At 30.8% G+C, this 21,369-nt stretch overlaps 1 protein-coding gene across 5 annotated transcripts in view; it reads right to left on the reverse strand.

The window, feature by feature from the left end:
* The window catches only part of LOC118190830 (nephrocystin-1-like), a 129,881-nt gene that overhangs the window by 45,254 nt on the left and 63,258 nt on the right, over window positions 1–21,369 (reverse strand). For all 5 annotated transcript variants that reach the window (XM_085808277.1, XM_085808278.1, XM_085808279.1 and 2 more), the window contains exons 11-13: window positions 11,653–11,705; window positions 6,860–6,934; window positions 3,475–3,544 (exon numbers count right to left, since the gene is read on the reverse strand). In XM_085808277.1, the coding sequence (XP_085664403.1) occupies window positions 3,475–3,544; window positions 6,860–6,934; window positions 11,653–11,705 (198 nt within the window). The remainder of the gene's footprint in view (window positions 1–3,474; window positions 3,545–6,859; window positions 6,935–11,652; window positions 11,706–21,369) is intronic.

Here is a 21,369-nt window from a genome sequence, read left to right on the forward strand (position 1 = left end):
GAACTGCAGTGAAAGAATATTTGACCCAGGTATAACTTAATGAAAATCAGAAGACTGAAATTTATTCCAAACTTTAATTTATAATTTCAAATTGCTATGTGATTAATTTGTGTATGTAACTTGTACATAGTGTAAATATTTGTTACTCTAGTTATGTTATTTGTTTGTTTTAGTAAATTTTGTTTGTATTGAATTTGGCTTCTGAATAGGGATAAACTGCTCAGAATGTGCAGTCCTTGGAAGGGGGCAGTGTTACAAAATGTCTAACATGCGATAAGATAGCTTCCTAGCTAAGCAAGTTTAGGGTTGCCAGATCTAGCATGAAATCACCAACAAGATAATATAGTGGTAGAGAGCGTATTGCAACCTTCAACCGGTTCCAACATTAGTGTCACGAGACTGCTGCGCGAATTCCGAAAGTCCGGAAATACTTTACATTGCTTTCTATGGGACGAAAGACTGCTGCTCTGCTTGGTCACATAAAATTTAAGTAAAAATGGTTATTCGCTGCAGCGCCTACGGATGTAAAGAAAGTTTCGTGAAAGGAGGACCTATAACCTTTCATAGGTAAGTTAAAACTGCATGATTTATTATTTTATTTTCAGTATTTTTGTCGTTTTACTATCTCTGTTGAATTGGTTGGAAAATTTCAGCCATATAGTATAAGAAAATTGCCGCCGTATATGACATTTTCAGCATGTATTATTAGCATCAAAATGTATTAAATACTGTGACACTATTTACTGGAATCACCCTTTACAAATAATTGAATTTTATATGTTTTTTCCATGTATTCCGTTGAAATAGAAAGCTGCGCCAATTGGCGTTAACTTTTTTTTCACCAAGTCGTACGCATTTTGATTTCATAAACAATTACTGCCTGCGATAAAAAAAGAAAAATGCTGTTATTAGCATTAAATTATTGAGAAAAGATTGTGCGATATGTTTACTTTGTTAAAAAAAAAAGCTGAAGATCTTGATTCATGCAACATTGAACATAAACAGTTAAACAGCATTATTTTAAAAATCAGATTACTTTTATAAAGCTCAATGCTGTATCATTATTTTCTATAAAATCAATTAAAATAAAAATAATCTGGATTATAATTCTGTCTCATCTACGATGCTGTTAGAAATTTATTGTAATTGAAAAAAATGTGATGTGAAAAAAAAAAAAAAAAAAAAAGGAGAGTGAGAGAATTTTTAACTGTAATATCGTTTTGATCCTAATAATACTGAGTTGAAGTTTGTTACCGTTTGATACATATTCAATATAAAATATTTGTTATAGTTAATGAGATGTATTCATCCCCCCATGTGGACACATGAGTGTGGAAATCAGTAATTAAGATTGCCAACCAACACCAAACTTTTAAATATGAGCAGGACATGCTTTTCAAATGAAAAGCTTTATTTCTTCATCAGATGCAAGTTGGATCCTTTGCAGCTGGTGAAGAGCGAAAACTTTTTATTCAAAATGTGCGTCCTGCTCACGTTTAAAAGATTAGTGTTCATACAAAGTAGTATATTTTTGTTTTACTTAATTTTTGAGTGTTTATTTGTAATTAAGCCACTTACTTTATAGTAAATACTATATTTAAATGCACATTTTCATAATGTGTTTATTTAATTGTGATATAGGAATAAAATAGAATATGTATTGTCATGTTTGAATTTATAATTCAGAAAGAAAATTTTATTTTGTAAATGTACATTTTACAGCTGATCTGCAAAATATGAAATCTTACTAAATTTAATGTACAGTTAAGGCAGTAGCTTCCAAGTTTGCTTGAAATTATTTTCTGGACATTGTTGAATTTATAAGCACTTTAATATGCAAGTAACTTAATAAAATGGGCATAATCAATTACTTAATAAAGATCTTTTTAAAAATAAAAAATTCTTTACTATCGTACATTTCCATAATGCAAGTACTATTGCTAACACCGAGAGGACAAAAGTAAATGAAATTCTTCCAAAAACTATTTCTGACTTAACAAACCTAAATATACGAAAGTAAAATATTTTTCTTTAATATTTTACTTTCATATATTTAAGTAAACATAATTTTAATTAATTAATTCAGTATAATTTATCTTTTTGTATCATAAACTATATTAAGTTTGGATAGTAACGGTTTATAGTTCCAGCTGAAAGTCAACAGTCTGTAAGTATATATTTCATCAATGGCATAAATACATATAATACAATGTGATTTTCTTTTTCTCTTTAGGATGCAATGCATTAAAATTAAACGAGATTTTTTTACCTTCTCAAATATTATAACAGTAGTGCAATTAATTTTTTAACGTTATTCAAAATTAAAGTTTCCATCTCAATTTTTTATTATTTATTTAAGATTTTCTTCCTAAAATTATTTAACCTAAACATCTTAAACAATGGTGCAAATAATTTAAAGCGATTATTAAAAATATAGATAAAATATTCAGGAAAAAAGGGGTTAAGTTATATCTAAATATAATTGTAAAAAATCGAAAAACCTAATTCGAGGTCGTTGTCTGCTGACTGCTAGGAGACGGAAATAAAAAGCACTACCTGCCATATCAAAAGCGGGCCAAACTGGCGATGAACAGCCTACGCTATCACTCCCCAAGAGCGCCAAGAGCTTTAGTCACGTGGTATATGTTGGAGACACCCTAGCAGACGAATTCTCTGTGGGTGAGCCGTCTACCTGTTATATGAAGTCATTGGAAATCACCCATTTGGCGACAAAATTGGACATATATGCCAAGACAACTGAAGAGCCTACTAGAATGAATACCTACCGGGTTGCTCCCCAATGTTCTCGAAGGCAGGCCAAAAACTATATAAATCCTGCTGGTATGTGGAGAGGGTGTATCTCACTTAGTCTATCAAGCTGATCCTCAGTCTAAAGAGTCAAGTTGGTTGTCCAGTGTTTCGCAAGTTAGTGCATCACGAGAGTGTCTCATCAGTTTATCACGAGTGTGCAACATTGAGGCAATCGAGTGTGTTGAGTGCATCACGAGTTGTAGCATGGAGAGTCTCAAGAGTACATCAAGTTCCGGGAATGACGAACAGTGTTGGGAGCTGTACTCTAGTGCTTTGACATGAAGCTGTCTTCACCCTGATAGCCTGTACGCTGTGTTGATGATTGTTTCAGCGTGTTTGTCATAGTTTTTTGACAACTGTAAACAGAAGCTTCAAACATAAAGCTTAGACACTGATCAAAGTTATAAAATTATTGTATTAATTTACTTCAGCTGATATTTTTAGCAAAAAAAGTATCTGGAAATTATTTCATCAATAATGATGAAATGAGAAAGAAGACATGAGATAAACTCTCTAAAACAAGGTTCAAAATAATTGAACATAGAATTGCACAAAAGTGCTTTTTTGGGGGGTGAAATTATACCCTTTAATATTTATATCCATTAGAAGATGATTATGTAAATTTTCCAACAATGAAAGAATACATGAAGCAGTTTTATTTACCTGAAGTTGCAAAACACTTGTCACTTCTGATGAATATTTGACCCTCTTCTAAAGAAGATTCAGTTGAAACCTTATAATAAAAGAACACAGCTATACATACATATGTACAAACACATATTTACAAGACAAGTTATACATACATATGTACGAAGACATATTCACAAAGGAAGTTAGACTTGGTAAAACTACAACATTCAATGCTTTATGGCGATACTCCATTAAAAAATTCACATTTAAATCTAGTTTATACCTGATTCATGCAATAATTAAACAAAAAATCTATTGTAAATATTTCAGCGTTATCTAAACAAATATTAATGGTCCAATTTTTCTATCTTCACTAATGTTTCAGTATGTCTTATGGGCAGACAGACAACATATACTGCTCTATCAAGCACAGTTGATAAATTTCATACACAATATGAAAAGGTAATTGTATAACAACATTGACACTCTCTTAATGCTGAAAATTGGTTGTACACTATTAATACATGGTCTAACGTTGATACATTTACCCTATGAAAGATGAATGAAAACTTATCAGTTAGCCTCCATGTTACTTGAAAGATGTTAAACAGAGCTTTATCTTCTTTGAAATAATGGGACAGACTAACAGCAATACTTATTTTCGCTGACCAAAAGAAATCTAATTGGAACTTTTGTTAATGCAAAATGATGAAAAGCAATATAAAATTTAGTGTTTGTTTTACGCAAAGACTATACAAAGAGAATAACTGTAAAGGGAAAGAGCAAATAAGTTTAAGTAGTAGTGCACGATGCTTTCAGTACATACAAATAACTGCATAACAGAAAAACAAGACTGCAGCTACACAGTTAAATATATTTTGTACTTTAAGGCTTCTATCTTAAACATACAAATGAAAAGTCTAAAATGTAAATGTTGAGGTGTACAGATAGTCAACTGAACTTTGATACGTAAAAAATAGAATCATTTCCTGCATCACTGTATTTCCTTATAACTATCTTGAATCCTTTTCTTTGAAACCTGCACAATTTCAGTCTTTTGATGTAATAAATTTAAACCAAATATAAATATAAAACTATAGTGTCATCTCTAATAATTCTTATTATTTTAATTGCAAAATATATTGGACTTCTATTGGAACTTAAAATTAAAAAAAAAAAAAAAAAAAAAAAAAAAAACACTAGAAAATCATAGTTTACCACAATAGATGCTACTCCTATTCTCAGATTTTGAAACACATTAGTAGAAATATTTAAGGAATACTTTCTGTACTGTTGCTTTCATCACATAGATTTACTGCATCATCATCAAGTTTTTGATTAAGTTAAAGAAGCCCCACAGTTTTTTAGAGCTTGGCAGCGGATGGAGTAACAAATTCGATTTTGCAGTCTGTGCTTACATGGATTGCATTAAGAACTGATGGTTTGATTGTTTTTATTCATCTGAAACGTATAAAATTCTTAGCATATGTGTGACTGAAATACTTCAGAAATGGGTAAGTCAAATTTAAAACTTAAAATTTTGTTCTACATCACAATATGAATTAACTACTGTATCTTTGATGGTAATGTATACAATTGGTTGATAAATCTATTGAAAACTTTGAGAATGCGTCAAATCTTTTAAAACTAAACAAACTACAAAATCTAGTTTTTACGGTGATCTTTTAACTGGAAAAGCAAAATTATTCATTGAAAGTGAAACAAAAGTAAATTCGCAGAATGCACTTTGGGATTTACTATTAAATGGATGTGGTAATCAACTCTGCTCGGTTAAAGAAAAGAAGGGAGAATACTTTCTAGTAATTAAAAATTTGTGTTCTAAATATAGTACTGAAAATGCTGCTTTACTAGAATGTTATTAATGGTATAAATGATACTGCACAAAATAAATCTTTATGGTTGTAAATCTTTAGCAGAATTTGAAGAAAAGCTTAAGATGTAAAAAAAGCTAAATTGAATAATGATAATTGTAAATCTGTTAAGCTTACTTCTAAAAGCAACATTACGCCTAATTCTGCTATGGCTAATGATGATAAAATAAAGACACTGAAGTTAATGAAACAACTGCAATTGTCACCAGGTTAAGCATCAATACTCCTCTTTTTCGGAAACCAGAACCAAAAATATAATTCCTCCAACTCAAAGTACAATTTAGAAATGCAAAAATAACCGTTGACCAAACAAAGTATTATAATGTGATAAGTTCCATCGAGCCTGATATTTGCTTAGTCTATAAGGTATTTCTCCCGCTTTCTTAGCATGCCTTCGTGGTGTAGTGGTCAGTAGGCCCAACACATATTCGAGAAGCTGGTGGTTCAAAATCCGGCGAAGGTGTTGCTCATTTTTCTTCTTTCCTGCTTCGAAATAACCTAATGTCTCTACAAGTCTACCTGAAGATGGTACATATCAAACAATTAAGGGCAGATTAATTTCATTATATGAAGACTCGAAGACTAAAAAAACTCAAAAATTACAGACTGAACTAGAAATCAGTGACCAAAACCATTTCAACTGCTGTGTGAAATGTGTCATTTGGCAGGCTCCAATGTAGCAGATACCTTCATAAAAACATTGTGGCTCTAGCCTCTATCGGTAGCATTATCTCTGAGGTGAAGATTTGTTGAAGATGTCGACAATGGCTGATAAAATTTTGGAATTAAATCCTAATTTTTACGAAACAGTCACTCTTTTGTCCACAATTGTAAATAAAGGACTCCCTGAAAGCTTACAAAAACAGATCAATGAACTTAGGTTATAAGTTTCTATTTTATTCAGACAACGGCGCAGCTGCCCTATCATCGTACTCAATCCAAATCAAGAACCATTCAGTGATATCTGTTACTATCACAAAACATTCGGTGACAGGTCATTTAAGTGCAAACAACCATGTAGCTTCTCATCATGATCACAAACACCTCGGAAAACAAGGTCCCCATCTCATTGACGATAGAGGGACAAGGGGGGAGCTGAGTTGTCCCGACAAAGAATCAAAGGGCTGTCAGCGATAAAGAATCAGCCACCCAGGTTTTAATAGGTACAGAGGCAGAACTACCTATTATTCCTCCATTACCTGCAGATAAAAGAATCATCTCAAAATTAGAACTGTTTGCTGCAAATCTGTTCCTTTACTTCATTTTGGTTTAGCAAAAGACTTAACAGAAAGGAACATTTTTCATATAATAGGAGAAACCTGAATATTTGCTATGTGTAAGTAAATTAATTTTAATCAATTTTAATCATGTAAGGCAAATAATGGTTAACTGAAGTATGATAATTTACTATGTATGAGTAAATTAGTTTGAATCATGTAAAGTAATTTGACAGATTAATCATAAATGGTGCGAAATAAGCACAGGCTACATATGAGAAATACAAATACAATTTTATAGCTTTTTACCTTTGAATTAAATGTCCATAAGTTTGGAGTTCTTGCATCCCATTTTGTTTTAACTGTATGAATATTACTAAGAACCTGTTAGTAAAGTTAAAAAGACTTAGTCTATTGGGCAAGGAAATAATAGCATTAAAAATGATTAAAGCATACACAAATCAAAAATAATATAATAAAAATTAAGCAAACCCTTAGAAGTGGCGAGCGAAATGGGATGACCCCATTGCTGAATTCCACACCCTCTGGATGTTGGAAAATGTGGTGCATAGAAGTGAGCATTCTGGAGGTTGACTCTGCAGCAAGTCCCCCTGATCGGGGCTGTTACCCAGAGCCGGTGTGAGACCCATAGCTGCTAGGTCTGCTTCGGATGCGATTTCCTAGGAGTTGGGTTGCTTGGGAGGTTGCACTCCCAAGTAACTCGAGTGCAACATGTTATGTAATGTTGCACTGCCAAGCACTTGGGAGTGCAACATTTCTGATTATAAATTTGGACTTTTTATCTTCTAATAAAGACAACACATACAGAATCCCTTTTAAGTTTTTTGATATAATGAACTGAACCAAATAAAAATATTAAAGTATGGGTCATCTCTAATAATTCTTACTATTTTCATTATGAAATATACTGGTTATCTATTGGAGCTCAAAATTCAAAAAGGACATAACAGAAAATCATAGGTTATACCTGCAATTCCAGATTTCAGATTTTGAAACACATTAGTTGAAATATTTAAAGAAGGGTGGAAAATTAAGCATGCTTTCATGCATTATTTTAAATGCAGTGTTGACTGGATTAATTGAGAGATTTGAGTTTAACAGTTGCAGTTTGAAAATGGCAGAGACTACATGTATGCTTACAAGCCGGAAGTTGTAATTACATCTCCTTAAAATAAATATAGTACTGCTTCTTAGACACACACAGGATTTTTTTTTCTGTGTTTCTGTGGTTTGTGCCCTGTTTGTTATAGTATAAACATGGCATCCTCTAAATGATATTGATACTCTCTTCAAACACAGCATTGGGTTGAAATGCGACCATAAAGACATATGTAGAAGCAGCTTGATGGTTGCGACTTAAGAAGATGCAAAGAGAAAATGGGTTTTGTAATGTGCACCAATATCAATTTATTTTAAGTATATAAATGTATGGGAAAAAATTAATTTTAAGCCAAAATTACTATGGACTTAATTATTTACCAGAAAATAACTGTGAAGCCTTTTTGTATTTATTAATAATCTAGTAGGTTCAGTCAATTTAAAGCCATAATTAAATCTTTATTCTTCACTTCTGAATTTACCCATGCCATATATACATGCAAATGTCATGATTATATTATTGTAATCAGTTTATTCTTCAATTCTGTGCCAGTTTCTGCCCATATCTACTTGACATAAGCTTCCATAGTCATTTTGGCTTAAAATTAAGTTATTTCTTCATGCATATATATATTTGAATTTAACAAATATTCTCTATTTGTAAAAAGCTAATTTAAATTAAAATTTAATTAAGAAATTTTTATTGCAAAAATAAAAAAACAAAAGATTAATTATTGCTGCGAAGTAATTTACAATATAATTTAAATTCTAAGAGCATAAGTAAGTTAAGTGCACATGTCTAAAACCATGAAAAATATAATATTTCAAAAAAATTAATCGAGAAAAATATTTTTAATGAATTTTTAAGACCAAATTAAATTACATAAGTGAATAATTGTTGAGCAGGCAGGAGACAGACTTATCAAGGGAAAGTTGCCTCCAAACCTAACTCTTCAATTACTCAATTTGTGTTTCATCATCCATATAGGCAAGGGTATAGTAAATTTCAAAACCAAAAGCAAAGCCAAATGTTGTGAATTACTAAAAAAGAAATTTAAACCAGTAGGAATTTTGAGAAATTTAGCAAGTAAATGACTAGGAATTAAACTATTAATTAAATGTCAAAATAATTAAGAGAGAAAAACCAAAGTAATTTAGAAACTCTTGCCTATTGAAAACTTCCCTTACATGAATATGCATGCAAACCTAAAATAAACTATATACAATCTATCAAAATATATAAATATTACTAAAAAGGCTGAGTAAATAGCAAGTTTTAATTTAATTTACCTAGAGCTACACATTTGAATTCCTGAGAGTGGATTAGCAATTGCAAAACTAAGTGAGGTTGAGTAGTTTGTACTGCTAGCTGTATCAATAGAGGATACAATGTAAAGTTGAGTGTTAAGCTGCTACCAATGAGAACTATTGTAAAAACCTACGCTGTAAACTTTAAGTAACGCAAAATGTATAATGCTTGTTTTGCGTGCAAAAATGTTGCTAACTTTCAGGCATTGTAAAAATGTGTAACAAATTTTAAACTGCATCTGTATGTGAAAATTGCTAAGGAAGTATAAATCCGAAAAAATGTTTTTGAAAAAAGTTGGCCTTTCGATAGCAAAAGAAAAGAATCCAGTATTGATTAAATATACATTTTTACAAATAATTAATTGACATTTACAAGTATAATCCTTTAACTCTTCAAAATCCTCCATTACCCTCCAGTTAAGGTAATATTATCAAAATTAAAAAGAAAAGTTAATGCCTGCCTTTTTGATATAGAAATTAATAAATTGTGTTGGGACCTGGTTATTAACTTGAGCATTAATTAGTTTTATTATTTCTTCCTTCAGGTTTTCTATTTCAGCACATATATTTTTGATTCTAATTATTTGGATATAAAAAGTGTTACCTATTACTTTTTTAGAGATATTAGATTTCCAATTCATTATTTAATAGTTTCAAACTGGAATGTCCTCCTTTTATCATATAATTTAATTTTGTTGTGTTTAATTATGAGCAGGTCTAGGTATTCAATATTATCTTGATTTGTATTAGTTTTATTAAGTGTTAAACTATCTGGGTATATTTTGAAGTGTTCAAAAGCAGAATTATTATTGAAAGTTATAATATCATCAATGTATCTAAATGTATTCGCAAATAACTTTAATTCATTCTTATTCAAACTTAGCAGGAATTTATATTCATTAGCAAAAAGAAATAGGTTACATATTTGTGTAGAACTGTTTGCTCCCATTGGAATTCCTTTCACCTGCTGAAGGATCTTATTATTGAATTTAATGCAGTTATTAAATAATGCACAAAGCAGGTAAATTTCTCACCTTTCAATTCAGATGATGCTTAGCATGTCAGGAAAAAGTTGTGGGAGTTGCATTAAACTAGTATAAATTTTGTCCAATGGTAGAGAAGTATAAATGTTTTCAAAGCAATAGCAGTTACCGTTCCTGATTTCTAAACTTTTAAATTTGTTGAGAACTGGAGCATTATTATAAATAATCCAACAATGGTTGTGTTGCTTGTTAACTAGTTGACGATGAATTAAAATACAGATTTTTTAAGTTTAATTGCAAATATGTAATCTATATTCTTTTTATAACTGTTTCTACCATTTGCTATAAATCTAAATTTGAATGGTGATTTATGAAATTTAGGAAGAGCATAAAGATTTGCCAATCTATTGTAGTTAGATAGTTGTGTAACTTGTAGTTTCTTATGAATTGCTTTAATTTTTTTTTTGCAATGACATTTTCTTGTGTATTGGTAAGTTTGTAAGTAATGGCATTACTCAGTTCAGTATCAACTAGTAAGACAAAAAAATTTTCAAATAATGCTGAAATTATTAGTGGCTTTATCAATTTTGGTGATCACGAATTTTTACTTCAAATCTTGTATTAGAGGATTGAGAAAATTCCATGGTAAATTGCTGTTAAATTCAATCCTTCGAACTCTTTGCTTCATTTCTTCTAACACTTCCTGTTTCCAAGCCATAAAGGCAGAATTTAGAATATTTAATTTGTAACTAGTTTTAACTATGAACTCAAGATTTCAAACTTCTAAAACCGTGATTTTTGTCAATTTTCAGTACTGGTCTAAATTTTGTTCCTTTTTTTCATTAAATTTCTTAAAAGCTGGTTCTGAACTATTGTTAAATTGCCAGCAATGATATGTGGCTCTAGTGAAGAATTGGGTGCCCCTTCGATTCACGACACTTTATTTTAAATTTTGGCGATGAAACCTCACTTTTGGTTACCATGATAGTTTTAACTTTGTTTTAGCTTCTTGATTTTATTTAAATGAAAATATATTGATGTATACATGGACAAATTTAAGGCAGTGCACAATGCCTAGTTTGTGCAATTCTGGGATGTTTTTTCCTAAGTGATAATAGATTGATGTATACATGGACACAGAGTTTGTGCAATTCTTTGACCTCTTATTTTGGTTTTGTGTAGCGGCCATCATGAAATTGTACCTTCCTGGTGCCGATCTTGGCATAAAAAAAGAATCGCCAAAAAACAAGGGGCACCCAATAGTAAACTTTTATCCGATATGTTTATGAAATTCATTTGGGTTGTCTTTTGTAAGCTCTTTGCAGTATCAATAGAAGCTAGATCATGGTGGTTAATTAACAATTTGCTAAGAGGTTTTTGATACTTGAAAGCTGGTGAGATTTGTACTTTAGTAGCTGGAAAATGTTGTTGACATTTTCTGAAAATTTTGCTGAACTGAATACATACATGAATATATATGCTGAACTGTATATATATATATATATATAATTCTACTTTAATTAAACTTAGGAGATAATATAATCAATTAATCAATACTGTTTAGGAAATAAATTATATATATATATATATATATATATATATACAAACACACACTTAACTTTTATTTGAAGCTGTTAGACTCTATTAAAAAGATATAACAGCTTACTACAAGCAATAAATAAATAAGCTTACCTTATGACCATCATGATGGCACATTCTCACATGTCGACTAATTACATGCATCCCTAATTAAAAAAAAAAAAATATTCATTTCAAAGATTAAAAAAATATTTCTAGAAATTCAGTGCATCATGCTTTCTTTAAATTTAGATAACAGTATTTTCACATTATTATTTGTGATTAAATGGTTCCTCAAAATCTGCTTTTCAAAAAACTGCTAATATACATTTTAAATAGCCTTTCTTGTAAATTAGCAGTAGATCACGGAGTAATAAATGCAGTTTAACTGCTATGCAAAAAACAGTACAACAGTTGTTATAATAGCCTACTCAGTGGTAAAAGTTTAAAAAAAAAATTACATTTTAGAATACACTCATTGCAAAAATAATTATCATACATCTATCATAATACTAAAATATCAGATTTTTTTTAAACGATTACTAAATCCTTAAGTAATAATATGCTAGTTCTAAGATTCTAAGAAATAAAGCAGATTAAATAAATATATTAAACTTCTATCAGATGTTTCAGAATTTTCTATATGCTGTAAAAGCCTGACTATCTGGCATTCAACAATTTCAGAATTTCAGGGAAAAAAATTTTCAAAGAAACATTTAGTAAATGAGAGAGATGTACCAGTATTATAAAGCTTGTAATGTTATTAATATGTATACACTGTTGCCAGATAAGGTGATTTAGCACCAATAATGAATAAGTATGATGTGACAACACAATATTATGAAGTTTGTTCCATTTTAATATAAATTCGATTAATTTTCGATAAGCTGGTTTAAGAAGGATTAAGTTCTATTTTTCCTCACATTTCCAAAAGTGATTAATATTTAAGATTGCATGAAGTGGAATATTTTCTAAGTTACTGGATCCGGCATCAACAAAAGCCACGATATGCGATTATGGACATGGATAAACAATGGTTATGTAATGTGAAAAATTATGAATAAGTCATTTAAGTTTTTTACATGCTACACCAATAATTTGTATCGCTTTATAATGTAACTTGATAAAGATCAGCATGTTTGTTTAAACTATTGCCAAAATCTTCGCCAGCTTTCATGTTCGGAGAGATTTCATAATTGGATCAAATGCTTTACTTTCATGTTTATGGCCTACGAAATACATCGGCTTTTATGTCTGAAATACATTCATTTATTCAAAATAATATATAATATCAAATGCAAGCTTTTGACATTCAAGTTGGTAACAAAGATTGATTGTTTTTATAATTTTACAGGAGAATTTTCCCCAAATGATTTGGTTTTTCTAACATGAATTCTCTTTTGGATATGCTCAACTATTAAGAATTTTCACATATCTGGAATTCGGCATTTCCTGAGCTTTATAGATAGTCAAACTTTTACTGTATTTCAATGAGAATGTTTTATTTTTCTATTTTCAATAATTACTGAATGCTTTTGCAATACACTTATAATACTGAACACACTCTGAACTGGAATAACAGGGAAGGCTATGCAAAAGTGTACACAGGTTTGCTAAACTTTTGTCTGAACATCCTTAATGTCTCAAACCAAGCATATTTGTTAATCTAATTAATTAAATGAATTTTTTAGATGACTCTACCAAATTAAAGTGCATTTTAGAAATATATGTAGAAGAAAATCATGTATTAGGAAATTAAGTATGGAATTGCACCGGAAAGAATGTACATAAAATACTCAGTGTCTACCAAAAACCAACTTCAAATTTACTGATTAGTCACAAAATATTGATATCTGCTAGTCGTGAAAGTGATTCTTTGCTATATCTCAGCTTAATTCTTCACTAAATTTTTATAAGAGTTATTCTTTATTTCAATTCATAAATTAAAATGAGAATTTCAAATTAATAAGAAAAAATAATAAATTAAAAATGCAAAATTATTCAGTGCCCCTTATAAAATTATTCAATGCCAAGTAATAAAGGCAATTGATAATTTCCCTTCAAATACAGTGCATACAAAATATAATCACAGAATTTCCTAACAAACAGCATCAGTTCTATGGAAATTCAAAAGTGACTTCAGAAAATGTATTCCTTTTTCATCTATATTTTAGGTACTACACTGCTGGCCACTGCAAATGCAACACCTTAAAGGAAGCATGCAAATAACATGAAATTCACAACATGCATTAGCGGAGTTGAGATATGCAAATAATTAGAATTTCAGCGCAGACGCACATCACACGCGCCTGTGGTACCACTTCAAAGTGCTATTTAAGGCTTGGAGTTTTCAACGATTTCAAGTTCAGCAATTGTGCTTTTCTTGTGGTTAAAAAAAGAAAAAAAGATCAATTATGCCTTGTAGTAAACAGTGATCATCGTTTGATCAAGTATCTGAGTTTGACAGAGGAAGCATAGTGGCCTACCGAGAGTCAAGATTATCTTATCAAGATTATGGGGCGGTATTAGATATCACTCTCGCACTCCACTAGTACACATTGCCGGTACTTTAAACAGCCAGCGCTACATCTCCAAGGTGTTGGAGCCAGTTGTCCTTCTTTACCTTCAGGGCTTGCCCACAGCCATATTTCAACAAGATAATGCGTGACCACACGTGGCACGCATTGTCCAAGGGTTCTTTGTCAATTGCCAGATTGAATTGCTTTCCTGGCCGGCTCGCTCTCCGGATCTTTTGCTGATAGAAAACGTGGTCCATTGTTGCTGAACGATTGACCCAGATTACATCCCAAGCTGCCACACCACATCAACTTTGGCAACGTGTGGAAGTTGCTTGGTCTGCTGTACCCCAAGAACACATACAAAGTCTCTTTGAATCAATGCCGAAGCATGTGGCAGCGGTGATCTCCAACAATGGCGGCTACTCTGACTACTGACTCTGGAAGGAACCACACTTCACAGAAGTCTATAAATTTAATCATTTGATACTTGGTCAACATGTTATTTACTAAAAAAATTTTGTTGTGATATCTCTTGTCTTTCTTGGTGTTGCAATTTGGGAGGTCAGCAGTGTACATAAAATTTTTCATTATTAGTCTCTTCATGCAGAAAATGCAATACATAATTTACAACTTTAGATAATACTAAACAGCATAATATCATAAGATAGAGGACATTTGTATTTTCATTAAATAAAAAAATCTTGCAGCATAGCAAGTACATCAAAATAAATACCTGAAAGCTATGCAATGCTTGCTAATACCAGTGTGACCCAAATCATGGAAAAAATCCAGAATAATAAATGAAAATCAGGAATAAGGATAAAAATTAACAAAATTACTGCCAGAAATGAAAATTTCCAAATTGTAATTTTCAATTAAAGGCATACTCAATATTTGATTAACTTCTAATTTTCTTTTCTCTTCTGCTTTAAAAGCTTCCACTGCAGTTTTGCATCATAAATAAAATCAAGAAATATAAAATGTATATAACATTTATAATAAGACTAAGAGCTATATTTTAAAATAGAGAGCCTATCAGTGATTGAGCAACTAAGATCGTCAGATCCAGATAGTTTGATTCAGGTCCAAATTCTGATGAACAGGCTGACTGCATAGGATTTTTCATAGTTTGTTATGTGTAATGTGAATATGAGCCAATTTATCTTAGAAAGTACTCCACTATGGCATCCTTAGACAGAAAGCTCTTGTATGCTTTGCAGAGCTGCCAAAAATCGAAAAAAATATTGGGTATCATATTTCAATGAAAATATCCATTTTTGACCATTACCGAATCCATGCGGATTATTTTTTGGGTGACGTTTGTATGTATGGACACAATAATGGATTTTTTATCCCAAAAATGGATTGTTAAATGGACTTAAAAGTTATTTTTTATGACATGTACGTACATCAGGGTTTGTACACATTTCCTTACATGAAAATTAAGGACTTTTAAGGACCATCAAAGAAAAAATTAAGGACCTATAAGCAAACAAAGAAATGAATAGAATAAAGCAATTATCCATACAACCAACTTCAGGTTTGTAATTTCACTTTAAGAAACTAACAGAAGTGTGTATTATGCACTATTATTAAATTCAATTTAATACTTACCATAAAACAATTTTGAAAATTAAACTAACTCCCTACAAGTTATGAAGTAGATAACATTAAATTAGGGACATAATTTCTTGAAAAACATGTATAAGTGTATTTTACACTAATAACAGTCACTATTTTAGAGATTTACATGATTATTATTTAACTTATTTGATATTTATTTAAACACAGTCAACTACTATTATAATCACAATGTAAGAATATTTTGCAGATTAAAATAACTGATTTGTAAACATACAACTTATTTCCTTGGTTTTTTGAAAGATACTAGAATAATAAACTGTACAATAAGAGATACAAAACATTTGTGCTTTTTTTAAACCTGAAATCTTTTCAGCTATTTTAACATCTAATTTATTTATGTCTATTTCCTTTTCTTTAACTATTCTTCTAAGTTCATTTGCTTTGATAAACAAATCAATGTTCCTGCTGGTCTCAGCTTCATCTGCTAAAGCATCTACTTCTTCATTAACATCTTTAATGTCCCTTTGAAGAAATTTGTTCTTCTGCTTCATATAATCAATTTCTTCTTCAATAATATTTCTTTTCCTCTTTGAATTTTCAGATTTAGTTAAAGATTTTTGTTCTTCTAAATACTGAACTTCTAAATAACGAACTCCACTTCTTGCAGAAGCTGCTGCTGATCTCATTTTTTTATTAATTTCGATATTAAAAACACCCCCAGAAAATTTTATGTAATCAAATACTGTGCATTGAAAAATGTATGATGAGTCACTTAAATTTTCAATTTCAATTGCTTTATTTACAGAGAAGCCCCTTTCCACAGAGGCCTGTTCATGTGACAAGATAAGATTACTTGTCACAGTGAATACTTGAATAGTGAAAATATACATTTTTTACTATATATATATATATATATATATATATATATATATATATATAATTTATTTCCTAAGTAATATTGATTAATTGATTATATTATCTCCTAAGTTTAATCAAAGTAGAATTATTTTAAAAGAGTGAATCCATACTGGTAAGTTATATTTTGAAAGATGTATATATATATATATATACAGTACAAAGTCCGAGATCTGGACATGCAATATCTGGAATGATCTAAAATCCGGACCTCAAAGCCACCGCCAACCAATTTTTTAGGGCTTTTTTGAAGGGAAGGGGTATGCTTTATGCACGTACATTAGATTTTTTTCCTCATCGTAAAAAAACATGTCGGAAATCCCGATTCTTAATCTCAGTTTGGCGCTAAATAAAATATCTCATTATTGAAGAAATAATTATTTTAGTATAAATTTGTGTGATTAGTAACTTGACTCCACAGCTGCGTATCTGCTTGGCATAGTCTCAAACTGAAACATTTGTTAATTTTATACCAACTAATATTTTATATCCTAGATGCCGAAATCGCGAATCATTATTTATTGTATTTTGCTTTCATCACCGCATGTTTATCAACGGATGACAACTTGAGTGATGAATCATGCAGCGACGCCAAATAATAGAGTATTATCCAATTACAGATTTAAGTTTAATGCGCTAAAATGTTGACAAGGGGAGATTTAGCAGAAATTTCTTTCCTTATGCTAAAAATAGATTTTGTTAATGATACTCATAGGACAAACGATTATATTTAGTGCTATTTGAATTAAGAATAACTGATTTGTTATTCACATAAAGCCAGAACCAGCGCGAGAGCTCGCATGGCCGCACCAGGCGGCAGAATTTAGCGAAGTTAAACAGAAGTTTTTCATTGCGATGACAATGCCCAATCATCAATCAATTAATGGAGGGCGAAATCTGTAGTATGGTTCTAAATCCAGAAAATACAGCTACCGATAGTGAAGAAAGTAACAGAGAGGTTACTGAACGAGAAAAAATTTTGATTGACAAGTTATTCGAAATTCTCGACACAGCAATTACAGGACTTGAACAATGGAACTTAATAACCCTGCTAAAAATGCCCCATAGAAACCAGTAAAACTTTTTATGGGTTTCTATTGACTTTTACTGGTTTCTGTTGGTCTCTCTGGGTTTTTCTTACTGGTTTCAAAATGACCCATAGAAACCAGTAAAACTTTCTACTGGTTTTTACTGGTTTCTATTGATCTCTGTGGGTTTTTCTTACTGGTATCACTTGACACCCATACAACAAACATCAATGGCAGAACTTTGTACTGGTTTGTATAGGTTTATATTGACTTTTACTGGTATCAATATAATAATAAATCTTCTGTTGGTTTATATGGGTTTATGCTATTTTTTTATCTGACGTTAATAGACTTCTTGTAAACAATAAAATTAACAGAATGAAAATATGATCTCTTTAAGACCATCAGAGTAACCTGGAAACGCAGGTGGTCGTTTTAGAGAGGGTTTTTACTAAATATGCTTATTTATTTGATTAAAAATTGTTTTTCGGAAACAATAACAGTAATCATATACACCACACACAACGAGGTCTCTCTAAGGCAACCAGCCGCAAATAAAAATTCATCTTTGAAAGTGGTCGCCTTAGAAAGGTGATGCTCAATACCAATATATACTCATGTTCTCAGAGATACGGTTATTTTTTAGAGGCGGTCGTCTTAGGGAGATTGCATCTACGGAATGAATCTCTCTAAGGCGACCAGCCACACTAGCAGAATTTTCTTTGTGAATGGTCGCCTTACAGAGGGAATATTCAATGCCAAAGTATACTTATGTTTTCAGAAATACTGGTCTCTTTCAGAGGCGGTCGTCTTAGGGAGGTGGTTTTTGCTACGAGTTGGTTCTCTGAATACACACACATAAGCACTTACATTTCTGATATTACAAATAAACACCGGTATCAACCAACATCTCTTTAACGCGAACAAGTTCATTCAAAATCGCAAAACTTTTCTCTCTGTTAACGCTGACAAGAAGAAAAAAATTCCCCCTCCCTCCCCCACTCTCAGAAGTTTCCCAAACAAGCAATATGGCGCCGCCCTAGTTATTGTTGTGCGATGGTGGTGTTATTTTCTTCGTGGTTGTAGTAATGCAATATATTATTTACTATGCTTTACTGTATTACAAATTTTACTATGTTTTACTGTTTAGAAATTAATAATAAATAATAAAATACCAGCACTGACTATGAATATACCACTAAAGCCATGCACGTGTAATCGTGTCTAATGTTTGAGAGAACGTTGCTGATAACTGACTGGTTGTGAAATGGAGTTTCTGAGCGTGTAATTGATTTTCCATCTTTACTTTTATCCTGAAAAACAATGTGCTTAAAGACTGAAAAGTTATAATTTCAGACTTGATAATTTGGTTCAGTGATCAGATGCAGAAATATAGTTTTTGCATTCTACTGAAATTGTATTTTGGAAAATTTATTTTTTTGATTACAGTTTAGAAATACTTTTTTAAAGCTTGTTCATGTAAATGCTTTATCATTTGAATATTATGTACTAATAAATTTGAGCATACCTTACTTAAAAATGATCTTGCATGATTCAGTTTTCAATTTTTCGACTAATGTGATGTGGCCGAGCAAAAAGAATAGTTTTTTACGTTTTAAAAAATGTACTAATTATATTTTGCGAGCAAAAAAGGTAAGTTTTACTAATGAAATAAACATTGAAATATTTAATGTGTTTATTACTTATTGAATGGGGTAGACAAGACATACAAGCTTAAGGAATCTTTTTTCCACTACTAAAATTATGTGAAAATTTAGATGATCATAGTAGCTTACATTGTTTTTTCTTTTATTCCTATTTTTCTTTACAAGTATGAGACTAGAACCACATTTTTGCATTAAATATTTTGTGCTATTTTGTTAAAACACATATAATCATTTTTATGCGTACTTTAATTTTCATTATTATTTGTTTGATGAAGAAAATTTCAAATGTGTTTTTCATAAATTGCTTTTGAAATAGAAATAGATTTGTGAATAAGATTTATGTAATATTAAATGTACTAGTTTTGGGAGTATAAAAAGTGAATTATTTATTTGAAAAAAATTACATTAAGTTGAAACCTCATAGTTATTATTTTCTTAAATGACCACCTCTGGTAATGGCACATTTGTCAGGACAATAATTAAATAACAGGACTTAAAAAATCACTCATGGTTTTGTCAGACTACAGGAAACTGCCATTATCTTGAATTGTGGAGTTGATTGTTTTAGGAACGTTTTGCTGTATAATCTTCGGTGTAGTAATTTTTACGTGGGTATGAATTTTACAGAGGTAATTGAAAGTTTTTACGAGACAATTAAAACCAAAGCTTTTCGGATCATGAGTCTTATAAGGGCACTGTTATAGCATTGCTTTCAAATATAGTTAGATTAATATTTAAACATTATTTTCGGAAGCACTTCCACAGAGAATCCGGTTGCTCTCTGCGGATGAAAACCCATATAAATAAATCTTCTGTACAGCCTTATACAAATGCAGTTAAAATTACTGTCATTACAATTAAGCGAATATAGCTAAATTTGTTTACAAAAAGTTATTATTGCTAAATACTGCACTATATAAATTTCATTTGGCATTGTAATTTCAGAAAATGCTCAGCATGAGGTATTTTTATATTATATAATCTACTGTCAAAAACATTAGCTACCTTTTCAGTACTTTAAATTTTACTCTTTAGAATTTTTATGGTTCAAAATAATATTTCTATACATTTTCTAAAGTATTCTTTCTACAATAGAAATCGAAATAACTTACACCTAAAACACTGACTAAATTTAATCCAATAATGCATCACTTTAATTAAATTTATGTTCCTTTGAGATGATATATGAAAAACCTTGTGTAATAATAAATTATTAATATATATAGGTAAATGGTATTTTTATATATTTTTTCGGGTAAAGTGCATAATCACCTACTTATTTATTTGGTACTTTTTACTAAAGTAAAAAGAAATGGATTTTTGTCAATTTTCTTTTGACTTTTTAAGTGAAAATAGGTCGATGTGTACCTGGATAAAGTCAAAGGAGTGCACAATGACATTTTTGTGCAATTCTGGGATGTTTTTTTAAGTGAAAATACATCGATGTGTACATGGATACCGTATGTATGGATACGATATTTGTGTTTGTAGGAATTTGGTATACGTTTTAGTTGAAGTAAACGTGCATGGAAATAATTAAAATATTTGACACTAAGTATTTGTAATGTTTGCGGTATGAATTCGTTGGTGACGTTTATAATATAATAGATAATTTAAAGGTAAAAGTTTTTGGATATTTTATTTATTTTGTAGGGTTTATATTTATTTTAACTAACATTTATTTTAAGTTTAAACTATCTTTCCTGTCAAGCCTTACTTTCCCCTGGAACTGCCAATGCCAGAATATGTAAATTTGAGTAGAACGCGCAAGGATTCAAATTATCAGCGGAAGTAGTATGATTTAAATAGAGAGGAAACGAGTTCGGTGTGATATCTTTACGTAGCGAGCGCGGAGGTAGATAGCGAGAATTGAAGAACCCCACATTGCGGCCTATGTGCTTGGCGGGAAGTAGTGGTAATTGTTCCAGTGAGCTTCAAGTCTGCTGAATTAGCAGCGGAATTGTAAAACGCGGTGAGTTAGTTATTTTAGAGAGCCTCGTAGTTAGAATCTTGTCTTTACTTTCTTTTCAGGTTAGTATTTTTATTTGACTGCCAAGTTGGCACCGTCTGTAAGCGTCAAGAGGACGCAATTGTAATTTATTACGTTGAATAAAAAGG

Source organism: Stegodyphus dumicola, chromosome X1 (assembly GCF_044657685.1).
Source record: "Stegodyphus dumicola isolate Sdum_Otavi_A_Nest chromosome X1, ASM4465768v1".
Lineage (NCBI taxonomy): Eukaryota > Metazoa > Arthropoda > Arachnida > Araneae > Eresidae > Stegodyphus > Stegodyphus dumicola.